Source organism: Zootoca vivipara, chromosome 2 (assembly GCF_965207765.1).
Source record: "Zootoca vivipara chromosome 2, rZooViv2.hap1.1, whole genome shotgun sequence".
Classification (NCBI taxonomy): Eukaryota; Metazoa; Chordata; class Lepidosauria; order Squamata; family Lacertidae; genus Zootoca; species Zootoca vivipara.
The window spans coordinates 73716693-73744328 of NC_142584.1; the positions used below are offsets into that span (position 1 = coordinate 73716693).

A 27636-nucleotide genomic window follows, 5' to 3' on the forward strand; every position below is an offset into this window, starting at 1 on the left:
CTTAATGTGCATGAGTTGGGCTAAATGTAAATGGTAGGATTATCAGAAAAGAGCAGTCATGATTCTGTAGCATGTGTGGAAATAGCATGATGGAAGTGAAAGGGGACATCCATATGAACTGGTAATCTCACCATTCTTTCCAGTTCTTGTTCTTTCCAGGTTTGTTTGTGTTTGTTTTTGCAGGAGTGGGGGAGAGATAATTCATGCACACAGAGCCCTAGCCGGCATGGTCAATGGTCAAGGCTACTGAGAGTTGAAGTCTAACAGCAGCTGGAGGATCACAGGTTCCCAGCTCTATATGACTGGTAATTTGTGCGGAGAAACTGGCTTATACAGAAACTTAGCTGTCTGGTGGAGGAACTTGTGCCACCCCTCTGCCAAGCTATTTCAGTGTTGGCCTCAGTGTGTGTACTGTATGAGCTGGGCCTAAGATTCCAGCAGAGACTCATTTAGTCCTCCCAGATTTATTTATTTTTTAAATGTTCAACATATCTGTTAAGCTGCTCAACAGTAAGTGCTATTAAATGTTAAACACCTTTCCACTTTGGGAGTTGTTTTAAAATAGACAGTAAAAATAGTAGGATTGTTAGGTGGAGAAATATACTCAGTACATACTAAGGTTTACAAGCAGACCTCAGTGAGATGGCTGGTGTTAACACCTATAACAAATTTAAATGTATTTCTAAGAATGTTTCAGATGCAGAAAAAACCATATGGGTTTGAGGCACTTTCCTGGACCAAGAAACAGAGAGCATAACTCACGTTTTTATACAAAAACACAACATTTTCACCAAACACAGGTATGTGGTGGGGTAAATATAGCATGTTAAGTATAACCTTTACTGCTAGTCCATAACTTTATGATTTCCTGGGTTTTTTTCTTTTCTTTTGTAAATCAGCAGTACTGTATTAGAATTATAACGTTCCCTTCTCTCAAAAGGTAGATCTGCACTCTACTCTGGTATTTGCAGGTATATCATGGAACAAAGCTATCCATGTTTTCATAAAAAATTGTTTATACAATTATCTGAAATCAGCAATCAGACAAACTCCCTACCGTATTAAGCTTCTAGTCAGAGAATTTAAAGGCCTCACTAAATTTCATCAGTACTTACCCACATGAAATCGTTCTAGGTACAGAGCCATTCCCCCCCCCAAGTAACAACTGGCACCTTATCTATCATAGCTTGATACTTTTAAAAGCCAAGGAAGAGGAGGAGAAAACTTTCCTAGCAATTAAAAGGAACTTTCTCCTTCTTTTATCTTGTGGAAAATAATGTAGCATTTTATCCTGTGAAGAGGAAGCTGTTTGGACTCTAGCTGCTGGACAAAGTGCTTTGAAGCTGAACTGTTTCTTCCAATCCCCTCAGTGAGACTCTGACTGGTTATCTGGCAGGGAGGCTCAGATGCAAAGGAACAATTAGAAGTGCTCTTTAAGCTCCCTATGTCAGGTGTGGGCCTGGTGGGCCTGGTGTGAGGGAAATGGCCTTGTATGCCAAATTGGGACTCATACCGGGCCCAGTTAGAAGCAGTGATGGACTGGGTGTGGATCAAGAAACAGAAGGTGAATCCTGAGAAGACAGAGCTGTTAATGTGTCCTGAATTCTCATGTATGGGAGATGGGGAGACAGCCGGCCCTGGATAAGGTTGAACTCCATTGATAGGAGATCTGTCACTTAGGGGTGCTTCTGCATTTAACACTCACTGGAGGCTCAGGTGACTTTTTGGGGGGAGGGGGGTTTGCATTTTTCCAGCTATAAAATGAAGTGGCCAGATTACTGACCAGGGTTTTGTTTAGATCTTTGTTGTTGTTTAGTCGTTTAGTCGTGTCCGACTCTTCGTGACCCCATGGACCAGAGCACGTTTAGATCTTACACAACCGCTATTTTAAAACAGCTGCACTGGTTTCGAGGCCCAATTCACGGTGGTCATGTTAGTGACTCCAATCCCAAATACCTAAAAGACCATCTTCTTCCTTACAGACACTTTGGGTATTAACATCAGCAGAGGGGGCCCTAGTGGTTGTTCCACTACCCTCAGAAGCTTGAAGAGTGGTTGCACAGAATATATCCTGTGTGGCTACCTGTAGCAGCGTAGCTAGCCACTCGGGTGCCAGATGCGGCGCACATGTCCTGCAGCCAGGGGCGGGGCGAGCTGCCATGGGGGCGGGGCACACTGTGTGAAGCCTCTCCCCCGCCTCCCCCTCAGCTGTAGGGCAGCTGAGGGAGTGGTGGTGGGCAGACGCAAGCCCCAAACTGCTATTTCAGGCAGTGTGGAGCCTGCAGGCACCGAAGCCACCATGTCACTCCCGGGAGAGACGTGTGGCTTGGGCACGCTCCAGGCCCTGTGGTAAGTGCCGGCCCCTGCATTATGGCGCCCAGTGCCAGCTGCATTTCATTATGTTTGTTGGCTGAATTAAAAAGTTTCGTGAGCCCAATTTTTTAAAAATTGTTTTTTAGAACTCACATTTTTGTCATTTTGTCACCCCCCTCAGTGATCACACCCGGGGTGGACCGCACCCGGGCACCCCCTTCCTCTGCCACTGGCTGCCTGGCATCTTCATTAAACAGCTTTTGGCAAATGGGGAAGGCATATCTCTTTACTATGGCTTCTCCCACCTAGATGCAAAGTTTTAGGACCCACCTTATTTCTGTGATTGCAAAGTTTTAAACTGTTTTAACATTGAGTTTTAGTTGTTGTCACCCACCATGGGACCTTAAGGTGAAGGATATGTAATTAATAATATTGATGATGATGACAACAACAATAATAGCAATGCCTGCAGACCGAAATTTCTCCTCTGACATAATACGAGCTTGGTACATATCATTGAGTTTAGGATTGCTCATTAAGGATAAATGATCACATAAAACAGACCTAAAGTGAAGCACACCTCAACCTTCACAAAATTATAGAATGACACTTCCCCCCCTAATATGTCACTGCCTTTCAAGTTCTAAGCCTCTATTATGGCAAATTAAATGATGTTACTTCAAACAAAGGGTTGCTCAAAGGTTTTGTTCTGTTAGATGTTTTTAGCATTTTTGAAACTGTGATACACTAAGAAACATATGCCAAACAATGGGAGACTTCACCCCTTTGGCACAAAGAGAACTTGTGAGTAATGTATACTTTCCTTTTTTGGTTAAAAATCCACTGTAGCTTCTACAGAGCTATGCACAAGTGTCATATTTCAGGACCTAGTTACTCTTTAATGGCAAGACAAGAAGAAATGCTTCAGTTACGGTACTCTGTTTTCAAAGTGCAAAGATTTCTGTTGTGACTAAATCAATTACTTCAAACAAAGCAAAAGTGGAATTTGTATTCTGAATAAAGCCTGCAGCACAGAGGGGAAAATGAGATACACTGTTAGCAGAGAAACTTGGTCATTACGTAAGGAAATAATGAGTTCTTGGGGTGCTTCTACTGAAAATTTAAGATATGTATGTAACCTGTAAAATATAATAAACCTACAATGAACTAATACTAAAATGTTTATAAATCAGGATTAAAATACCTGCAAATGATTATCAAGTTTGAAAATAGTCCTGTTTTCTTTTCCTTATGTAAGCATATTGTTAAAGGAAAGCTTCCAGCTGTGCCTTGTCAGCCTAAGGACCTAAAGTATTGTGCTGCTTTTCATTTTCTCTAAGTGAAGTTTGCACAATTCTCAATAGCTGTATTAGGAGAATCTTTGCACACAGGGCAGAACAGTGCCTTGTCCCCAGAGAAAGGAACTATTTCAGACCCTAAGGAGTCATCTTACATGTTTCAACATAATTCTACTGTTGCTTTATTTTAAAGGCAACTGAAGTTTCTTTCTTTTGCAGCTGGAGATTAAATAACAGCAAGCAGAATCTACTGTTAGATTAGATTACCAGGTAATATATTGCATTTACATTTTAAATTATTGCTTAAAGATTGGTAGATTCATGTGAAATATATGTAAAACTTTGCTTAACAATTTGAGGTTTAAAAGTATGATGTACTTGCATATGATAGAACAAATGTCAAATAAGGTATATTTGCAGAAAGCACTACGGTATGTATTTACTATCATTAATTTTAATAAGCTTGAATGCCACCAATAACAGAGTTATATAGCAAAAGAAAATGCATTGTATGGTACTGTTTATCCATTTTTATGAATGATAGTAGTGTGTTGGCAATGTTTTAATTGCTATGTAGCTAAATTCACAGCTGTGAAAATAAGACATGATAATTAATAATTGTGGTGTATAACTATCAACCCCTTGTTCCTAGATACATTGCGTAGAAGTCCTAGATACATTGCGTAGAAGTTTGAACAGTAGTTCATTGGAATATCAAAACAAATGTAATGTTTATGCAATTTACTGTAGCTTAGTCTAAGTACCTTTAATGAAGATCAGTTGAAGAAATTAACCATTTCCACTGCCTTGCTGACAAAAATGTACTAACTATATAGAATGACCAGCACTCATAATGCAATATTATGGTATCTGGGAAAGTATATTTTTCTCAACTGCATTCAGTGCCATTATGAAGGATGTATTTGTGCAATGCTGGCCAAATCAGAAGTTACTTCTTGAATGTGGTATGAGAGGGAACAAATAATAGAATCATAGAATTGCAGAGTTGGAAGGGATCCCCAGAGTCATCTAGTCCAACCCCCTGCAATGCAGGAACTTAAAAAAAAATCCTATGTGTACCATGCTCCCAGTCACTGTTGTGCACTCCATTCCTAATGCTAGGCAGGAAGCAAAGTCTGATTCAGCTGATCACATGTTCATCCCCACATACCAGCACAATGAAGAATTGCTATTGCCTTCTTACAGATTTAACAGTGAGGGGGGGAAGTATTTGATCCCCTGCTAAATTTGCCCGTTTGCCCTCTGACGAAGAAATGACCCGTCCATAATTTTAATAGTAGGTTTATTGTAGCTGTGAGAGACAGAATAACAACAGGAAAAACCCCAAAAACCCAGAAGACAAAAGTCAGAGATTGATGTGCATTATAATTAGTGAAATAAGTATTTGATCCCTTTGCAAAATATGACTTAGTAGTTGGTGGCAAAACCCTTGTTGGCAATTACAGAGGTCAGACGTTTCTTGTAGGTGGCCACCAGGTTTGCACAGATCTCAGGAGGTATTTTGTCCCACTCCTCTTTGCAGATCCTCTCCAAGTCAGTAAGATTTTGAGGCTACTCGAACCTCCATGGCTTTTCAATGGGATTAAGGTCTGGAAACTGGTTAGGCCACTCCAGGACCTTAATGTGCTTCTTCTTGAGCCATTCCTTTGTTGCCTTGGCCATGTGTTTTGGGTCATTGTCATGCTGGAATACCCACCCTCAACCCATTTTCAATGCCCTGGCTGAAGAAAGGAGGTGCTCACCCAAGATTTGACGATTCAAGGTCCCGTACATCGTCCCTTTGATGCGGTGAAGGTGTCCTGTCCGATTAGCAGAAAAACACCCCCAAAGCATAATATGTCCCCCTCCATGTTTGACGGTGGGGGTGGTGTTCTTGGGGTCGTAGGCAGCATTCCTCCTCCTCCAAACATGGCAAGTTGAGTTGATGCCAAAGAGCTCAATTTTGGTCTCATCTGACCACAACACCTTCACCCAGTTCTCCTCCGGGTCATTCAGATGTGCATTGGCAAACTGCAGAAGGGCCTGTACATGTGCTGTCTTGAGCAACGGGACCTTGCGGGCTCTGCAAGATCTCAGTCCTTCATGGTGTAGTGTGTTACTAACTGTATTCATGGTGACTATGGTATGCCCTGAGATCACTGACAAGTTCCCCCCTTGTAGTTCTGGGCTGCTTCATCACTGTTCTCATGATCATTACAACTCCACGAAATGAGATCTTGCATGGAGCCCCTGACTGAGGGAGGTTGACAGTTATTTTGTGTTTCTTCCATTTGTGAATTATTGCACCAACTGTTGTCACCTTCTCACCAAGCTGCTTGGCAATAGTCTTGTAGTCCAGTCCAGCCTTGTGCAGGTCTACAATTTTGACCCTGACATCCTTGGACAGCTCTTTGGTTTTGGTCATGGTGGCTAGTTTGGAATCTGCTGGATTGATTGCTTCTGTCAACATGTGTCTTTTGTACAGGTACTGTAACGAGCTGGGATTACAGGTAAGACCTCTCCCTTACAGCAGGTGCTTATAATCTCAGCTCATTACATACAGTGAAGATATCAGGTAGCCTGACATCTGGCTGGTTGATAGGGGATCAAATACTTATTTCACTCATTATAATGCACATCAACCTCTGACTTTTGTCTTCTGGGTTTTTGGGGTTTTTCCTGTTGTTATTCTGTCTCTCACAGCTACAATAAACCTACCATTAAAATTATGGACTGGTCATTTCTTCGTCAGAGGGCAAACGGGAAAATTTAGCAGGGGATCAAATACTTTCCCCCCTCACTGTATAAAAGGATAGTTGGCATTTTATCAAATCTGTTCATATCTATATGCACATATATGTGAATACATGTTCACAGAGGTATCAATTTGGGGATCTTTACAGCAGTTAGTTGCAGAACCCAGAAGTTACTCAATAAAAACAATTATGGTACATTAGAAATGCCCAAACTACCTTCCATGCCCATAGGAATTAGCAAGAACTAACAAATCTCAATACAAATGAATATAAAATATTTATTTCAAAAATGCCTTTGTGGACTGAAGAGTAAGCACAGAGATATAAATAAGCAAGATGGTTAGTTGCTACATGTTACACAAACTACCTGAGTCCATATTGCTAGGCCTGTAAGCATAAAGATTCCTACTACACAGATAGTCACTACATTATAAGATGTGAAGATGTATGAATGATAGAATTGTAGAGTTAGAAGGTCCCTCAATGGTCATCTAGTACAACCTCCTGCAATGCAGGAATCACAGCTAAAGGAAGCTGGTAAAATGTAGGTTGAACGAGGTAACTGTTAGGTGGATTTATAGCTGGTTGACTGACCAAACCCAAAGAGCCTTGTCATCATGGAGGAATCCTATATTTGTGCATCTGATTATTTCTGCCTAAGTATACAACTTTATGTTTGTCCCAATTTAAATTCATTTTGTAAGTTGTGGCATAGTTTTCCAGTCTGCTAAGGTCATCTTGAATCCTGATTATATTTTCTGAGGAATTAGCTACCCTTCCCAGTTTGGTGGCATCTGCAGATTTGATAAGCATTCCCTCAATTTCTTCATCAAAGTAATTTATAAAGATGTTGAACAACATCAGGTCCATGACAGAATCCTGAGGCTCGCCACTTGTCACTTTTTTCCATGATGACAAGGAACCATTGGTGAACACTCTTTGGGTTCAGTGAGTAAACTAGCTACAAATCCCCCTTGTCTAGCACCTTGTCAAATTTTACCAGTTTCTCTGCAAGAATATCATAGGGGGCTTTGACAAAAGCCTTACTGAAATCAAGATACATTACAGATACAGCATTTCCCTGATCCACCAAGCTTGTAACTCTATCAAAAAAGAAAAAAGAAAGAAAGAAGATTAGTCTGGCATTATTTGTTTTTGAGAAACCCATGCTTGCTTTTAGCAAACACAGTACCCTTTTCCAGCTCCTCACAGACTGACTGACTATCTGGTCTAAGACCTTTCCTGGTACGAACAAGTTCCCAGGCAGAATTGTAGTGGAGGCATCACCACCATCAATTTCAGTGAGTCTGCTGTGAGAATGAATAACATTGGATATAACCTACAGATTTTAATCAGTCTAGCCTGAGTGTGATTTAGTTGGATACATCACATATAGTATGTCCTACACTGAAAACGACAAAAAAGCCCCTTGAGAATATTAGCAATAGAGAATCATGAAAATAATACAGGTAGATCAATGCTCCATCCCACATCTTCAGATATTTTAGGCTAGAACACATCCTCGGCACTTGGTTACACACCTCACTGCCCAGTTTAAACTATAGAAAGCTGGTCAAAAAATAGTGGTCATTAATAATCACTGCAACAGCTGGCTACAAACATAATGCACTTCAGAGAACTCTTACCATTTTCTATAGTACTATATCCTGCAGTTCCATTAATCTCCAAAACTCATTTTTTGTGTTTTCTATAGGATACAACACTAGCAGAAAATGCAAAAAGCAGCACTATTCTGTTATATTCTGCTTGTTTCTCTGTGCATTGCTGTTGCTGAGAATGAACACAATGTAATGCGTAGGAGGGCAAGGAGGAGAATGCGCCATAGAGGGTCAAGAATGAGCTCCTCAGGAAATCACAGACCAAACAAGCAACAAGAAATCAAATTCCCAGTCTTTATTACTCCAATACCAAACATTCCACTTATTAATATTGACGGTGATATCACTGAAGTATTTGACTCTCTGATTGGTCAGGGTGGACAAGAATCCAGTTACAATATTTTACCAGGTAAGCAGAGAACATTTACTTTTTTATTATCCTAACTAAAATGCCCAGCCTATACTTGCTCACTTATATACATGTATCTGAACTAAAAAGGACTTATTTCTGAGTAGAAATGCAAAGGGTGGTACTATTATCCACCTATATATATTTACCAAACATATCAATTGCTTCCCAGCATTCTGCAAACCATGTACTGTATGTACTTTGCCTGCTATAGAGAAGTTACAGAAGCTGAGCACGCTGTGCAATGCACTTCTACAACTAAGCAAGAGGGACATGAGTGGTGCTGTGGTCTAAACCACTAGGCCTCTTGGGCTTGTCAATTGGAAGGTTGGCAGTTCGAATCCGTGCAATGGGGTGAGCTCCCATTGCTCTGTCTCAGCTTCTGCCAACCTAGCAGTTCAAAAGCATAGCAGTGCAAGTAGATAAATAGTTACCACTATGGCGGGAAGCTAAATGGCATTTCCGTGTGATCTGTAACTCATCACGGTCTTCTGTGTGCCAGTAGGGGTTTAGTCATGCTGGACACATGACCCAGAAAGCTGTCTGTGAACAAACGCCGGCTCCCTCGGCCTGAAGCGAGATGAGCACTGCACCCCATAGTCGCCTTTGACTGGACTTAACCGTCCAGGGGTCCTTTACCTTTTTACCTTTTACAACTAAGCACACTCATTTCTCAAGACTGGGTTCTCTTCAATTAATTTTATACCATTGTTCATACAAACATATTCCAAGGCAGCTCACAATCAGAAACAATAAATTAAACTAATACTGTACAAAAACACAATTCAAACAAAATATTTATATGTTGACTAAGCTTTTGTTATTACAACACCAATGCCAAATAACAAGGTATGCTTTCAAAATACTGCTTTTCTAAATATATAGTAAATAAAATTCAGTTCCAAATTATTCATTTTTTTCCTTTTTGTCTTTTACTCCTTCTTCAAAACAATAATCCAAGAAACAGGCAAAGTATTCTCCTTCATATTCTCATAACCTTGCTAACAAAACACATGGAATTGAGTGAACTATTCACTAAGTCAGCTTCAGCACATAGTTTCAACTCTTCATTGTTGAAGTATTGAATCTGATCCAGCATTGGACAGTTCTCCTGGTTAACATTTCCACTACCAATAAATGGGCAAACTGTGCATGATCCAAAACCCATCTGTGACTCATAAACATTGACATGAAACCAACCTCTTAAATATGTATGCATTATACAGCAGAAATAAACATGAAGCAATGGTCCAAAAATTGGGGTGGGGGGAAGAGTTTGATCATTTCTCAAAGTATCAGCAGGTATGAATCATGGCCCAGCAATGAACTGCTGTAGAAATGCATTCCACATGGTCTATCATCCAGAATGCTCTAGACCCCTTACTGCAATTCAATCATAAACTCCCAGAGTATCCTTCAGAATGCAGTGATGCTTTTCTCAGCTAAAGTTCCTCCTATATAGTGAAAGGTATAATTTCTCACAAAGAAACAATGTGAAGAATAACACTCTTAACATGGTAACATAATAAATAACATGTTTGTGGTAGAAATAAACTATCCTAGCAATCTATATAGGAAAGGGTGAGTAAAAAATGTAAAATAAATATGTGTTTCATCAATAACAACAGAATCCACAAATGGGAAGTTTAAATTGGAAACTTGAATATAAAAGTGAAAACAGTAACATACATATGCTCTCAGCTCCTCCTATTAGTAACCCCAGATCCTGCTATAATGCAACTAGTTTATACAATACTAGTTGATAGAAATTGCACATGAAAATGTTCAGAATGACATTTATGCATTGCAATATATCAAGAAGTTACAGCAAACTTAGCAGTATATGACAATGTGAATACTGTACATCTACTACATTGTGATCACTAAGGTGCCAGCTTGGTTGAAAACTGACCATTTTACATAGTTCTAACCATGCAACTGGTTGAAAAAACTCCTCTTGCCCTAAACGGCATTTGGCTACTTTAGAGAATTGTATTACAGTTGCATATGAAACAGGATCATCTTCGAACATATACGTTTTCACCCTTCCTTCTAAGGCATGCTAAACATTGTTTTGGACAAATAATGTGAACTTTAATAGAAATGGCTATGATAAAAAAAATCTGATCAGAAATGATAGAAAGAACTATCATGTCCCATTTTTAATATACATTGTTGATTGAAAACTGTTTTGAGGCATTTTTAAACATTAAACACAACTGGCAATACATGTACCAAGCATTTCATTAACTATTTCAAATCTTGTCAGAAATCATCAGCTGAAGTAATACGTGGTTTCCTCCTTTCCCCATTGATTCTTGTCTTTTTGAAATTGGAATTTTACCCAAAAGCTGAGCTAAAACCACTAGACATTTTAGTTGGAATATTGGATCTGTACCATATTTCCAAAGGTTGAAGGCATTGAGATATCTGCCAATGATTTAAATCACAAGGTATTTTTTCTAGTCTAGTATTTAGAATACAAGTTAAGGTCAGATTTGGAAAGAAGCCTATTTAACAACAGATCCTATAATCAATCATATGTCCATATTATTATTATTTTTTAAAAAACATCATAAGCATCTCTGGCTTTAGCAGAACTCCACATCTTTATTTCTTAAAATCTTCTTTTGTGGTTTCTTTTCATGATTCACATTTTAATAATATATGTGTAGTGTGTAGACTACAAGCAAGCTTTTTCAATTGAACTAGCGATACTCTCTGTTCCATTACCCCTCTTCCTAGCCTAGTCCTACAATCAGAATTCTTTGATGGTGGCTTAGCGATTAGCAAGCCTTAACACTGCACTCTGAAAACCATCCGTGACCCCTGCAAGTAGCTTTCCTACTTTCATCTGATGGTGATAATGAGGTCTTGCATGTAAGGGCTGGTACCTGATCCTTAACTATAATTAAGGCATGGTGGCTAACCTTTGGTCTTTCATATGTTGCTAGACTATGAATCTCCTGATTGTTGGCATCTGCCTGTCTCAAGAGACAATGGAGTGTACCTCTGGGGTTGAAGTCAAACTGCTGGAGAATCACAGTGCTTGCTGTGGCTGCAGAGGCTGGAAACACTCCAAATCCCTAGCACGTGCTAGGCCGTGCTAGGGAATTGGAGACCCACAACAGCTGGAGAACAACTGATTAACAACTCCAGCTCTAAACTGGACAAAGTAGGTGTACCGAAAGGTAGCAAGTAACATGTCTGATATATGAAAACAGCCAAGCAAGCTTTGTTAGGGTTGTCCACTATTATCATATGAAATTAAGTCCTAATCTTACATTTCTCAACTGTTGCATGAGGATTAACATCAGGTGCTTGGAAAGTAGTGCCTTTCCTTTTAGATTTTTAGGAATGACCACTACCCACCCTGCTTTGAATGGCAAAACTGATTATGCTCCTGTAAAATGCTTTCTACTGTAGTACATGAAAGCCAAACTACCAGGATTACAAACTATACCAAATAAACAAGAAAAACAAACAAACACAGTAACATCAGTAAAAACAATCTAAACACTAGACATATTAAAGAAGCAGAAAAAGCAGAACCATGAAATTCTGCAAAAGCTTGCTGAAATAAAACTTTTCATTTACTATTTGGTGGGTGGAGTTGCTAATTTCTGTTGGCACATTGTGGACCTCTCTTGAGTTTAGCTAGCTTTTTTAGACTAAAGACTTGGATTGTTGATCAACAGAGGTTAACAGGCAGTGTAGAAGGCCAAGTAAGTCTATTTCTGTAGCAGACTATACTCTGACAAACATTTACACTAATTTAAAATTTAGGTGATCAAAAACTAAGCTTACATGTAAATCTCCATAATGTAATAAGACCAATTAACTGTAGAGGGTAGGGTTATAGATTTAGAGATACTATCTATGTGATAACAAACCTCCTTACAATGTTAAATAGAATTTATTTTGATATAAAATAATGCAATTCATGTTTGGTAATCAAACCACCTGGATAGACAGGTGGCTACAACCACACAATCGTTTTGTCAACGATATCTAAATTAAAAATATTTCTATATTAAAGATATTAACAAAAAAGTATACCGTAATTTACATGGTTCTCCCAAGACAGAACATGACCCCTCAATTACATCATCCAATTCTTTATTATTTCTTTCTTTAATTTATAATAGTCCTTCTTCTAAGAGCTGAATGCCGTTTACATGGTACTTTACACAACACATAAACATTTACTCTTGTAAAAACCCTATCTTGTGTGCTAGGGTAAGAAATAGTGGCTAGCTTGAGGTTATCCAGGGAGCTTCATGGCTGAGTGGGGATTTGATCATGGGTCTCCCCGAGACCGAGTCTGACACCACGCTGTATCTCCCATGTTGAATACATACCAAGAATGGTGTGTAGCATACTTCTTGTTCATGCACAGTTGTTTTCAACATTGATTTGGCTGGGGAGTCTTTGCTCATGCATACACTAGAGCCCCCACAGAGATTTGTATGAAGTTGGGTATCTGGAAAACCAACCCACCAAATGTTTTAATTTACCAATGCATTTTATAACAATTTTAAAACTTGCTTTTGGTTTCCATTTATCAGGAAAGGAAGAACGCTGTTTTGCAAATGGGATGATTATGTATGATAAGTCTGTGTGGTCTCCTAAACCCTGTGTTACGTGCCTCTGTTCAAAAGGAAAGGTGTTGTGTGATGAAACCTTGTGCCATCCTCTGACGTGTCACAATACCAAGATACCTGAAGGAGAGTGTTGTCCAGTGTGTATGGATATTGGTACAGTATATTGATTTTTTGAATACTACAGACACACAGTATATATACAAGATACAATTTAGTGTAAGTAATGTAATCCTTTGAATATGTGCAACTGCTAAAGGGCAATGAAATTAGGAATTATTCATTAACCTTTTAGTATTTGCATAGATTATGGCAGGCTGTATATCGACACAGGCATTTCCACTGGAAATATCTATAGCTGTCCTGATTGTCCATGATGATGGTGGCATCTTTTTTTTTTGCCCCTGTCAGCGCAGCAACCAGGCCAACACAGACACTCTTACCCATATGCAAGTGTCAGCAGATATGAACAGCAAATCTGCATTAACTTAACTGAGTCACAAGCCCATGAGCAGATCTGCCTGCTTTCCTCCTCCTTCCCTCCAGTGAGGAAACAAACCACAAAGCAGCTGACTTAACGTTATATCTGAATCAGGATTTGTGGTTTGTTTCTCCAAGCAAACATTGATCAGGATGCCTAGAATAAACCATGGGCACTGGTTCTGATGTAATACTACATCACCCACTCTGTGTTTGTGTTTTCCTACAGGAGGAAGGAAGAAGCAAAGCAGGAAAGTTCAAGCTGCATGTAGTAGCACATAGCTCATGCATAAACTAATTTCCTAATAGTTTATGGTTTAGTGATGTGTCCAAACATTGCCAGTGTGTAAGCACATGCTGCCATTAAATCAAAGGTGGGAAACAAAGCAGGATAATATACATTTTGCATTTGAATTTTTCCTTCATAATATTGAGTTAGTAACTGGAAAATCATATAGCCATTGGCACTACTGTTGAAAAGGGCAATCACCTGCAACCTAAATGCTACCTTACCCTCAGATATTGAATTGAATTACACAATCTAGAATGATGACTAAGTTCTTGGGCCAGTTTAGCTGTCATTATGGCAAAGGTCTTCATCTTTCCCAACCTTTTTTTGTTTGCAGTCACCAGTTGCACTCACTAGAATGTAGCTCAACATATTATACTTCACAAATACCACCATTTCGGAAAAATCCCATTACTGAATTTGTGAGTCACAACAGATAATCATCCGATCCATTAATTCAACATCCTTGTCTAAAATTTATATATTCAAACAAGGAACAAATGTATGATTAGATTTTGTATAAATAAATAAATAAATAAATAAATAAATAAATAAATAAATCTTGTTTAGGACTTCAATATTAATGACATAAGCTAACAACTAGTTCAAAGATTTAAGATAGGATTTCAAGACTCAGAACTAAAAAGTGTTTAGGTAAAATTACCAGACACCTTAACTCAGTCTGTATATATGTATGTGTGTAAACATACAAAACACACACCAGCAAAACCACTGTAAGTTTCTTATCTTAGGGATTTTATGCACAATAGTGTATTTTATTCTTCACTATAATAGAATAATTATTCTCTTCAAGCACATATATATTAATGCTTGCTACTAAAAACTGTGTTATCATTTTTCTTTATATTGGTATCGACTGTCCACTTTCAACACCATGACCTCCTTGCATTCAGAGCTAAGTACTATTTCACAAGGTGACACATCTGAATTTTCTGGTGATAATCTAGAGCCCAATGACCACACTGATCCAGTTTTGTACAACCTACAAACACAAGATCAAAATGCTGAAAAGAAGGGGAAACAACTTGAAAAGAAAGAAATTACTATAAAAGATAAAGAGAACCAGCAAAGAAGAAAAAGCCATAAACAGAAGGAAAAACATGGACACACAAAAGATCAAAGGGAAGATGAGAAGATGAGAGCAGCAGAAGAAAGGAGAAGAGCATATGAAGAAGAAGAGTTAAGAATAGAAAAAGGACTCAAGAAAGAGGAAGAAGAAAATGAACGACCTGAAGGAAGTGAGGAAGAAGAAAAAGAGGAGGAAGATGTTTTGCGTGGTGATGTATTCAGAATGCCGCCTCGTTTCCCAATTCCTGAGCCTTCTACTGAAGTGCCTACTTTGCCAACCGGATGCTCCATCCTGGACAACACAGTAAGCTGTGTTAATGCCAAACTCAAACAAATACCATCAATCATGGATGCAGAGCTTACAAGCATAGAGCTTGTAGGTAAGGAAAAAACTGATCTGTTTTATAATAATATTCAAATGCATCTCACATTAATGTTAACTCTGCTATTTCTATTTGCACCAGACAACTAATGTCCAAAATTGGAGGAGGGAAGGGACAATGTGATGTAAGTTTTGATATTCCTTGCTTGGCTATATCAAAATCCTTGCTTTGTTGGTTTATGAAGAAGCAATATGGACACACAGTAATGTTTACTTGACACCAAGAATTGTACTAAGTATCTGTATGATAAAACCATAAGGGAAATGGAAAATGATTAAGAAATGGAAGTGAGTCTTAAAATTCCTATTGCTATCACACACCTTTCCTTTTCCTAGGTAATACTATAACTTCCATCCCAGATGAAGCTTTTAATGGGATTCCCAATTTGGAAAGGATTGATCTTCGTAGAAATAATATCACATCATCTGGCATAGGTCCACGGGCATTTAAAGTAAGAAAATCTAGGGTTTGTTAATTCTTTATGTATCAATATATAGCAATGGCTGTTTTGCTGAAATTGTTTGTCAAAGAATCCATGAGAGTACATTAATGAATACTCTGTAACTCTTCACAATTGCCATTAATAATGAAATCATTGACAGAACAAAGTGAGATCTGGGGGATATTTTGTGAAAATTACTGCTTGCATAGGTTAGGGAAGTGAGAATTGGTGACTTCAATTTAATTTTAAATTCTCCATATGCTAGTGTAGCCAACGCAGGCCACATAATATTCATAAAGCACACATGAACCTAAAGCTAGAAAAATTATTTTCAAACTTAAAAATCAAAAGTTAATTCGATTTCTCAATTTGTATCTTTCCCAACACAGATATTAAAGAATCTGCAACGCTTATATTTGGATGGAAATGCACTAGTACATATTCCGATTGGTTTGCCATCAACTTTAGAAGAACTTAAAATAAACGAAAACCAACTACATGCAATTGATGAATACAGCTTTGAAGGTATATTATAACTATGAATGCAGATGACTAAGGTAATAAAAGCTTACAAATTCATGGCAAGAAAAAAAATAGGGGGAACAAGAGTAGGTGGAACAACAACTTCCATATTATTTAAAAATGCATCCTACAATTTTTCATTTAGTAACTAAGAATAAGAATACACTACAAATAAACACTAAAATGAATAAGAATACATTTTAACACTACAATTGCATAGACATTCTTGTACATGGCAACAGCTCATAAGTGACAAATGGGATATGAAGGAATGGGATATGTGTCATGCAAATTGATAATGGTTGTGCATTTGCCAAATCTTCTACAGAAACAGCAATCATTAGAACTGCTGTCAGCAAGTTTTATGTCTTGAAGAATGCATAATTTTCTTAAAAATATAAAGCGGTATAGAAATGAAATAAATAATAACAATTCCCAGAGACACCAGGAGTGGATCATGTACATATATTGTTAAACATGGGAACTGCACTCTTTCTTATATCACACTGACAGATCTGATTGTGCACAAAGTTGTTTTTCCAGTACGGTACTTAGCTACACGCTTTACAAGAGGGACAACCACCCTCTATTCAGATGCATAAGAACAGGGGTCAGCCATGGGCTGGTCCATTGTCCCTCAGACCACGTGGTGGGCCTGACAGTATATGTATTTTTTTGGGGGGGGGGGTTAACAAATTCCTATGCCCCACAAATAACCCAAAGATGCATTTTAAATAAAAGGACATATTCTACTCATGTAAAAACACTGATTCCTGGACCGTCCACAGGCCGAATTGAGAAGGCGATTGGGCCGCATTTGGCCCCCGGGCCTTAGGCTGCCTACCCCTGGATAAGAATGTAGCTGTAGCCTTGATTTTTATCCAGTAATCTGCCTAGAGGAGAGATACTAGGTTACATACTCTTTTTAATTCCACCTACTCTAGAAATGTATGTAAGCTGCCTTAGGATGGCTTTTCCTGAAAGTCAGTCTAAAAATACTGGAAGTCAATACATTAATTATTTCATAAAATATATACTGCTAATTGTAAGAAAAACCTCAAAACAAAGTTTACAAAAATAAATTGTGTACTGGTGTTGCTAAAACTTGTAAATTACCTGGTTCAGACTGTGAATTGATCTAGCTCTTAATGCTGAAAAGCAGTATGAACAGATTAGTTGCTGATAATAGAGAATCTGGTTAGTTTTAAAAGTCTGTTGCCATTTGCAAGATCCAGATGCCACCTTTGTGAAATTAAGTACAGTCATACCTCGGTTTAAGTACTTTCAGTTTAAGTACTCCGCAGACCCGTCTGGAACGGATTAATCCACTTTCCATTACTTTCAATGGGAAAGTTCGCTTCAGGTTAAGTACGCTTCAGGTTCAGTACAGACTTCCGGAACCAATTGTGTATTTAAACCAAGGTACCACTGTACCTTCTTGGGGGCACCCTAAAGTGCTGCTATAGGATGATCCTCCCCTGGCCCAAGAAGGACTGCAGAAGATATGGGAAGACCTGAGGCTCCCCTGTTTCTCACAATAGGAGATAGAAATGGGAGAAGGGGATGAGAGATCCTCCTTATGAAGGATAGGAACTTTTATTTGAATCATAGCACAAAGGGTAAAAAATAAGTTTGGTTATCAGACTCAGAACAAGGCACAGTTATCTTTTCAATGCATGTGGTTTCTACTTGAAAGCTAGAATATTAGTGTATATTCTATTATTCTCGTGTATTATATTTATTCCTAATTTATTTAAATTTACTATAATCATAGTTGTGTCTTAGCGAACCAATAACAAACAAGTATGGAGAATTATAAATTGTATTCAAATAAACATGAAGTTCTCCTGCTATTATTAAATAACATTAGGATTCAAATTTCTCTCTGATATTCTGGAGGCCTAGGTCAATGAGAAGAGAAATTGGTTAGAATATGAAATACCAATATTCAGATTCTTTCTTTCTTTTTGCCCTGAATCTTACTGGATGAGCACAAACACTTCACCATGATTGCTTTATTTTCTAAAGGTTTAGAAAAGTTGGTGACACTGGAATTAGAAGGCAATAAACTCAACGAAGCTAATGTTAGTCCACTAGCCTTTCAACCTTTGAAGAGCCTGTCTTATTTGCGCCTTGGACGGAATAAATTTAGGACCATTCCGCAGCGCCTTCCCAATTCTATTGAGGTAAGGTTTTTTAAAATAAAAAAGATGATCTGTTTCCTTTTCCATAATAGTCAGGGCTCCTCTAGGTGACCTATCCTGGTTTGCTTGCCCAAGGCTTACTGTAGAGGTTAGGTTTAGCATTCCTTCTGATTTGTTTGTGAGGCAGGTATATGACAATCAACATTCATCCTGATATGCTTGTGGGGTATTATTAATATGTTGTCCTGCTAATCACTTGTTTGTTACATACTTTAAAATGCATTTTCCATCACTTTCCTAATAGCAAAACCTTATTTTTAAAAAGTGAATGTTGCACCAGAGCAACAGAGAACTTTAAATTTCCTGGCATGTGCAAGAATCTCATATCCCCCATGCCACAAAATACTGTGAGATTGGAGACAACCTTAAGCTTTGATCCTGGGCATACTTATTCATTAGTAATTGCCAATAATTTCAAAAGCAATGAGTCAGGATTGCAGTCCAAGGGCAGGTTTTGGGACATGGGAAAAATAGATGCAGTACTCAATCACACAACCTGTGCAACATATGAAGGGGGAACTTCTCCCCCCCTTTCATTTGGAACTACAGTCGTACCTCGGGTTACGTACACTTCGGGTTGCGTACTTTTCGGGTTACGAACTCCGCAAACCCGGAAGCGTTTACTTCTGGGTTCACCGTGCGCGCATGCGCAGAAGCACGCTTTTGCGGTTTTTCGGGTTGCATACTTTACGGGTTATGTACCACACCCCGGAATGAATCGGGTATGTAACCCGAGGTACCACTGTAATACCTCTTAACTAACTTTCTCTGGAAACAAGGAACAACTTTGTTACCACTTTTGGAAAATAAGTAAAGCAGCTTTACGCCATATATTCTACATTTTTAAATAACCACTTTAATGTATTATACAATATACTTTTCAAATATTTCCTTCTTTTACCATGCATTCTAAATAGGAATTATATCTTGATAATAACCAAATTGAAGAAATTACAGAAGTTTGCTTTAACCATACCAGAAATATAAACACAATTGTTCTGAGGCACAACAAATTAGAAGAAAGCAGAATAGCTCCTTTGGCATGGATCAATCATGAGTAAGTGTAAACTTTGTGTTATTTTCCAATCACAACATTTAATTAATTTAATTATAGAATAAAGAAGTTGTACTACATACTGTAGAAGATGGAGGTTCCACAAACGTTTTTCTTGGCATATTAACCAACAACTACTTGCTGTTATACAAAGAGAACTTGGAAGAGAAGAGTATGGTCTTCTTATCGTGCTTCCTTTTAGAGAAGGCAGAGCAGAGAGAGACATGCATGCTGCTTCTGCTTCCTTAGAAAGTTCAGGGAAAGTTGAAACTAACTTCAATGTCCCACCCCCAGTCTACTAGCACAGTACAGGGTACTAGGCTATTTTTCATCACTTTGCACAGAGCTTTGGAGGAAAATGGCTACAGTGCAAATACATTTCTCAATTACTTGATGTGATGTGGGATATAAGTAACTTCACAAAAGACTCTTTCAAACATGATGGAAGGACTTTGTGTATTTCCTTCTAAACATCCAAAGTGAGAGAAAATACCCTCTCCTGTCCCAGTGAGTCTTCTGTGCATGCCAATGGATTTGGGGGCTGTGCTGGCTCTTGCTTGATTTTGCACAGAATTTCTGGATAACAGAACAAGTCCCTTACACTGTTCTATCTTCAGGACAATTTTATTTCCAGACCCTTTCTCTTCAGATTGCTCTGCTCTTAGTGAACTACTGGGGAGTGGAGAGGGCTAACAATGATCATGATAGCAACATGGCAAATGAATTTGTAGACCTCTGACCCAGAAAACTATCACCTTAAAAAAAAAGTTTATTTTTGGATTCTGACAACATATACCATGCAGGTGGCTAGTTTAATTAAAGCAAAATTATAAACACCAGAAGCATCTTCCTCTGAAGAGAGACGTATTTTAATCCTGAACTCTTGTTCTTGTTTTTTTTACCAATATATCTCAGTAGATAGTAGAATCTCCATGTCTGGAGGAAAATGTCCAATTAAAGGATGTGGCTATTAAGTAAACATTATGCCAATATGTTACCTTTTAAAATAGAAAACTAAGGAACTATGGGTACAGTTAAGACAGGCAGGAAGAGAGCACACAGGTAACATTTATTTACAGTATTTAGAATACTTTTTTACTGCTTTTTGTGCAAAAATGCCTCTGATCATATACAACAGATTCATACAATCCAACAATAAAACTACTGACCAATTAAAACATTTCAATCCAAAGTACACAGGCGAGGATTCTGGATGGAGGTGGATAATACTGTCATCCTGGCAATAATATATATTACTTCTTCCTTCAAGGGGAAATGCATTTGAACACTTGAGATTTCTGATGTGTCAAGTATTACAAATTGTATTTAAAAAAACTTGACTAGTGAGATAACTGAGAGTGAGGAGAGTGGTTTTAACTCTAAAAGAGTACTTTAGCAGATGTCCTGAACTAATGGAAGAGAGGAAAATTAAATAGAAGGTTTGGCCTATGGATGTGACCATAGTTATTATTCTTTTTCTCATACAGACTTGAGCAATCTGTCAGATCCTGGATAGCAACAGTTATGTAAACATGTTTGGACAATAGCTATGGGAAAAGAGTAGGTGGTAGGGAAAAAATTCTCTTTAGTGTGAATTTGTTTTTGGAGAGCTGGGATATGCCCTTTGACTTTTTACAGTCCTGCCCTTTTATTAATTAGTGCAGAGTAGAATGTACTGCAGGCTGAAAACTACCAGCTGCTATGACAAAGAAGAGCTGCTCTCAGGCAACCCAAATAATTCACCTTCTCCTTATAGCCTGCTAACTCTTTATGGCTAAAAAGCAGGATGGCAGCCCATACCTGCCTTGTACATGTAAAAATGCCTGTGGAGGGTTAGAAAGATTGAAAGAAGTACACCCAGTGTGGTGTAAGTGGTTAAAGCACCCTTTCTTAACCTTGGGTCCCCAGATGTAGTTAGATGATAACTCCAACCATCCCTGACCACTCGTCCTGCAAACAAGAAATGATGGGAGTTGAAGTTTTAGAGCAGAACAACATATGGTACAAATATTCCACAAATGGTTTCCAGAAAAATATATAAGACTGCAAAATAAAAAAAATTCCTTCAGTAGCACCTTAAAGACCAACTAAGTTTTTATTTTGGTATGAGCTTTCGTGTGCATGCACACTTCTTCAGATACACAGAGTGTATGCACACGAAAGCTCATACCAAAATAAAAACTTAGTTGGTCTTTAAGGTGCTACTGAAGGAATTTTTTTATTTTGCTTCGACTCAGACCAACACGGCTACCTACCTGTAATATATAAGACTGTACACTTCCAATCTTCCTGAACTCTGAAAATGCATGTTATGTATGAAGACAAAATTAGTTACTTTATGCTCTTACTTTTTAATATATTTTCACTTTATTTTAGGAACCTGGAATCTATTGATCTTTCTTACAATAATATCTATCATGTTCCCTCCTATCTGCCCAAGTCATTGGTGCACCTTGTGCTTATAAGCAACCAAATTGACAGAATCCCAGGATTCGTATTTGGACACATGAGGCCAGGGCTGGAATATCTGTACCTTTCATTTAACAAACTTGATGATGAGGGAATTGATCCTGTGTCATTCTATGGGGCATATCACTCTCTAAGAGAAGTCTTCTTAGATCACAACCAACTGAGGTCTGTACCACTTGGAATTGCAGAAATGAGATCCTTAAATTTTCTGAGGCTCAACAATAACAAAATAAGGTAAATAAATACACATCTTAATTGTAAATACAATAATGTTAAAACAGAATACTGGCTTTCTATTATAAATGTTCAAACACAGCAAATCATGGTTTATGGAATTCTTGCTTACTTTTTTAACTGAACCTTTGAGGCCATGGTGAACCGCTAGTGCAAGACATTGTTGATTCAATAGGTCATACTGATCCCAATGATTGGGATGCCACATTTTAGGTGGTCCTGTTTCACTTCCAGACCAATAGTCACTCAAACTCTGAAGCCCCCTACTAGATGACTTTGTGGAAGACTGATTTTATGAACCACAATTAATCCTGATGGCAAGATTGAATATCCACATTCAGATGCAGTATAGCTCTGAATTGCAGATGCTGGGGGGAAAGCCATGAGGAGGGATGTTGCCTTCCTACTCTGTTTACCTTGGATGGCTACTGTGGGAAACAAATGCTGAACTAGATGGGCCTTTGATCAAATATGGCAAGGCTCTTCTTTTGTTCTAACTAGTTGTTGCTGAGCAGTAGTCATTTGAAAATTCCACAATGAAATGTAAATAAGCATACCACATTCTTCAGACCAAACTTTCCTTAACAATCTAAGGATGGTGCCTGACATGCACTTAGGACATTAAAAATTATAGTGGTTGAACATCAGACTACAGCAGAAAGAAAATAGTATGCTCCCACTAAGTCTTTTTTCATTTTCTTTTCCATACGAAGATGGCAACAGTAGGAAATGCTCAGATACATTCTTCACAAAGCCCATAATATAGAATACAATTGAATAAATAACTGCATATATTAGATTTATATCACCTTATTTCCAAACAGGTTTACATGGCCTGAGCATGTAAAAGCAACATGGTATAAGGATAGCAGCATTCCATTTATCAGCAACATTTTGTATTCAGAAAGTGAGAGGTTGTCTAACCCTCAAAAGCAATGTCTACAACCCTTGTGCAGGCAGATGTTGTGTGGCAAGGATAGGAAGTACGTGGTACTGTCATTAATAAAAAAATAGTGTCTAAAATTTAGCCCAGAATTAAGAAATAACAAATGTGAAGGTTGACCAAGTTTTCTAAATGAGTGAATTAAATTTCCTGTTCTGAGGATTTTCTGCAATGCTGCATAGGTTTCTAAATGTAACCAGACATCAAAACATGTGCACACAAACAGAAAACACACATGTATGTTGTAGAGGTACATACTATGTTCATGTTTTTAGTAGTGTGTGCTATGTGTGCAAATGACAAAATGCTTATAATATGCCTAAGCAGAATATCTGGAGGCCCATAAAAAGAAAAATTCTGGATACAGCTCTGTGTTTTTTTCCACACTTTTTACAGTAATTTCCATCTTGAAAATGAGCTGCAAAGAGCAAGGAAATTTGCTAGCAAAATGTAATAGTTAATCCCCTTTAACTATTTCATATATGGTTTTACAGAACAGTCCCTACACAGCGCATCTGTAGGAGTAGGTCGGATAATGAGGAGGAGGAGGAAGATGGTGACAGTGAAGAGAATCATGATTATGAAGATTCACAATTAGAACACCTTCATCTTGAATATAATTACATCAATACAAGAGAACTTTCACCATATGCTTTTTCATGTGTCAGATCATATTCTAGTGTGATTCTGAAACCTCAAAAGAGCAAATAAAAGAACTGTTTTTGCATGTAAATGTTATAACTAGAATATTTGGTCTCCACAAGCAAGAAAACCAAAGCACAAATTATGAAAGGTGCCTCAGCACTATTATTTAACAGTATTATTTATTATTAATGAAGGGTAAGGTGTAATTGTAGGAATATTTTCAGGAGGCTGGCTGTGTACATGCCTAGAAATATTATACTTGCAGCCTATTTTTTACTCCAAGTAAGATAAATATTGCATACCAATGTGATAAGTGAGTACAAGAAAGATTATTGAACTTTATTGACCTTCTGATTTTCCTCAAAAAGTTGACTTGATAATTATTTTCAATGCAATGAATTATAACCCTACAGACAGGGGAGGGCTGTGTGTGTGTTTGGAATTACATTTCAAATTAAGAAAATACTGTAAGATGCACATATAAATTAAGACAGTACCAAATGTAGAACATTTGGGGCCTCTGCATACATGGCATTAATGCTAACCTGTGCTGTAGGTTGCTCATGGGAACTGCAATTTAAAACAAACAAACAAACAATGAAATACAAATCAATGGACATCACACAACTCATTATTTGAGTAACACATCTCACTAAGCCGTGTTACTGAAAAGCTCAAGGAGCAAGGAAGACATGGTGGGAGTACCGTAGATGCAAGCAGTCTGACTATTCCTTTAAGGAGTGAAGGAGGCGTGACCCAGAGCTGGGAGAGGGACTTTCATTAATAAAGTGACAGCTGTGTCTGAGAACATAGCAATAGCCTACTATAATACCACAATAAGGGAGAACATCTGCTTTGCAGATGCAGAGGTCCCAGTTTCAATCATTGGCATATTTTGGTAGAGCTGGGCATGTCCCATGTCTGAAGAGCTGCTGCTAGTCTATGTAGACCAAGCATCCCCAAACTTCGGCCCTCCAGATGTTTTGGACTACAATTCCCATAATCCCTGACCACTGGTCCTGTTAGCTAGGGATCATGGGAGTTGTAGGCCAAAACATCTGGAGGGCCGCAGTTTGGGGATGCCTGATATAGACAGTACTGAGTTACATGGACTTATTCAGCACAAGGCAGCTTCCTCTGTTCTAGGAGAATATGTGATGGCATTTAGTTCATGCAAAAATAATACCTGCTTGAAAACAGGCACATGTTCCAAGGCAGAAGGACACAAGCAATAAGCTCCAAAGCAGGGAAAGCAGTGGCTCCATAATATACAAGCATAGAAAACCTCTAGCAAAGGAATGGCATAGTCTGCCCCGCCTAGTCCCTATTGAGACCAGATTGCTTGGGAGCAGGATAAAAATTGTTTCAAAATAATCACAGTTGCTTACCACCCACACTTCTCATAGTACAACTGTCATCTATTACCTCCACCTGCAGACAATGTTGCGAGCATGTCAAATAGATTACGCTCAGAGCAAACTTAGAAACCATGCAACACTTTGCAGATTTAAAATGATATCAAATACCATGAGGAAATGACATGCTCCTTATTGATAGGATCTTAAAAAGGACAGAATTGACAAGTGACTCTACCTTACGAACATATGAGTCTGCCTTATACTGTGCTGTGTAGTCTAGTATGCTTGTTCAGACTAGCAAAGGCTCTCCAACCTGAGATACTTTTAACTGAAGATGGCATATGCTAGCACAGGCATCCCCAAACTGCGGCCCTCCAGATGTTTTGGCCTACAACTCCCACGATCCCTAGATAACAGGACCAGTGGTCAGGGAAGATGGGAATTGTAGTCCAAAACATCTGGAGGGCCGAAGTTTGGGGATGCCTGTGTTAGCATATGATACACCTCTGAGCTACAGCCTCTTCACTGTTTGATGCGTCCTGATCATTATGTGGTGTGATAATGAAGCAGAGGATAGAGAAGCTTTCTTCATATAGATGTGTGCTATTTGAGGCATAATCAAAAGCTATGCAACTTGCATTTATCATCAAAGGGCAATGCAAGCTGAAGTTTTGTCATCCACTAATGATATGCAATTTTTGCTTGCATCATTAGCAAATTAAAAGGTAAAATTCCAGTACGTAATTCCATGCTAGTTCACATCGCAGTATCAAAGCTTTCATGGAACTGTGAAAACTAACAAATATTTCAAAGAAATAGAACAAGGACTACAAAAAAATCATTTTGACTGCACTCATAGTTGCCTGAGGCAATCCAAAGTATGTTCAATGAAAACAAGATAAATTGGAAAATCCACCTCCTAACAAATCTGTGTTAATTGAGGTGGTGACAAGAATGAATTACATGCCTGAGATGTAGCGGCTGGATGGCTTTCCCCAATAATTCACATTCCAGACAATAACTTGAAACCATGGAAAGCAGACATAGGATGACACAGTTGTTCCACTGTAAACATTCTTAGTTCCAGCTGTGGAAGCCGCTGCTGAAATCATCATGTGTACATGTTCTAAAAAGATTTTGATAGACAATAGCTTTTTCTAAATTTGGAGGCTTTTTCCATAATCATGAACTGAATGGCTGTTGTACCTCAAAAGAAGAGGTGACTCTATAGTTTAGTCACAAAATGTATATCATGCCACCACCCCTTTTTTCAATAACATGCTCTCACTATTTAAAGAGCCACTAAGAACTGAGGGAAATTAAAACAAGGTGTAGGAGCAGGAACTCTGATTTTACACTACCCCCTGCCAGCTAGCATTTTGCATTATCTGCTTGCTCCATTATGCAGCAGGGATACTTTGCCAGACTTTATGACACATGATAAAATGCACTGGCAAAGCACACCAGTCCAAAAGTAAGCTAATGGGCATAAACCCAGGAATCTGACAATGTGAAAAGTAGAAGGTGGGAAATAAAATGTTTTGTATACAGTATTTGTGACCTTTTCTCTCTCTATTTGTGCCTTTAAGCATCTTTGTGGGCAAAAATATAACTCATTATTTGCTAATATGTAATCCTCTTGAGAAATATTTTTTTTACCCCTAATCTGAATTATTAGATCACAACTGGCTCTCCAGTTGTTGCTAGACTGCAACTCCCATCATTCCTGGCCATTCGCCATGCTAGTTGGGGCTGATGGGAGTTCAACATTTGGAAAACAACAGGCTCCTCACCCCAGATCTAAAGTAAAAGGAAAGGTGCCTTGGTAAGTGATATATTTTTGTAATTCATATAACGTTTTCAAGTTCTTTTATCAAGATTTTATTATTTCTCTAATCTCGTACATGTTATGCACTTTTACAGAATGGTACAAGATTGCTCAAATATTACATATAACATATGTGTTTTCCAGGAAACATACATGGAGCGGGTAGCATATTCATGGGCCAATAACATGCATACTACATGTGTTTGCAATTATGTGCATATATATATGCACACAGACACACACATATATACACACATATATACACAGATGTATCCTTGGTAAGATAAATAACATAAAAAATCTAATCAAATGATAACGTATATTTTTAGTATATTTGAAAGTACCATTGTTTGATAGCCATTTTCATACTATATAAGGAATATTAGAAATTATAACTGTTTTCAATACTATAATAAAGTATTTTCAAAATACATATTGTCTTCATATTGGTTAGTACGATTACTTGAGCACTGTACTAACAGCAGCTGGGTAATTGGAAAATTTGGAACCACAGCCTAGCTTGAATAACTTGAATGGGATGAATGGGGACTAAAAGGGAACTGGTGATGAGGGTTACTAGAGTGTATAATGCTAAAATCTAGAGTATTGAGGGAAAGTTAGGGTATTAGTAATGATCAGAGATATTACGGGACTGGAAAAGGAATTTGGTAGCATGAAAATGTAACTGTAATAGAACAAA

At 38.1% G+C, this 27636-nt stretch overlaps 2 protein-coding genes across 11 annotated transcripts in view; one reads left to right on the forward strand and one right to left on the reverse strand.

Moving 5' to 3' along the window:
• Positions 1–27636, reverse strand: part of CENPP (centromere protein P) — a 154515-nt gene that overhangs the window by 27347 nt on the left and 99532 nt on the right. The gene's annotated exons all lie outside the window — the stretch shown is intronic.
• Positions 273–27367, forward strand: ECM2 (extracellular matrix protein 2). Of its 8 annotated transcripts, none has more exons than XM_035106188.3 (11): positions 273–800; positions 3831–3881; positions 8082–8395; positions 12964–13152; positions 14680–15234; positions 15573–15688; positions 16069–16204; positions 18230–18387; positions 19323–19462; positions 21836–22162; positions 23600–24063. In XM_035106188.3, the coding sequence occupies exons 3-11, from the start codon at positions 8101–8103 to the stop codon at positions 23814–23816; spliced, it is 2133 nt and encodes a 710-aa protein (XP_034962079.3). In that variant the 5' UTR covers positions 273–800; positions 3831–3881; positions 8082–8100; the 3' UTR covers positions 23817–24063. The 8 variants fall into 8 exon arrangements, with proteins under 8 accessions (XP_034962079.3, XP_088519336.1, XP_088519334.1 ...); XM_088663210.1 differs by lacking the exon at positions 273–800 and adding an exon at positions 3033–3117 and having other exon boundaries at positions 14734–15234; XM_088663208.1 differs by lacking the exon at positions 273–800 and adding an exon at positions 3043–3117.

Coding starts and splice junctions, on each gene's coding strand:
- ECM2 (XM_035106188.3), top strand. CDS start 8,101: ATGCAAAAAGCAGCACTATTCTGTTATATTCTGCTTGTTTCTCTGTGC. Junction 19,463..21,835: donor TTGGCATGGATCAATCATGA/GTAAGTGTAAAC, acceptor ACTTTATTTTAG/GAACCTGGAATCTATTGATC. Junction 22,163..23,599: donor CTCAACAATAACAAAATAAG/GTAAATAAATAC, acceptor ATGGTTTTACAG/AACAGTCCCTACACAGCGCA.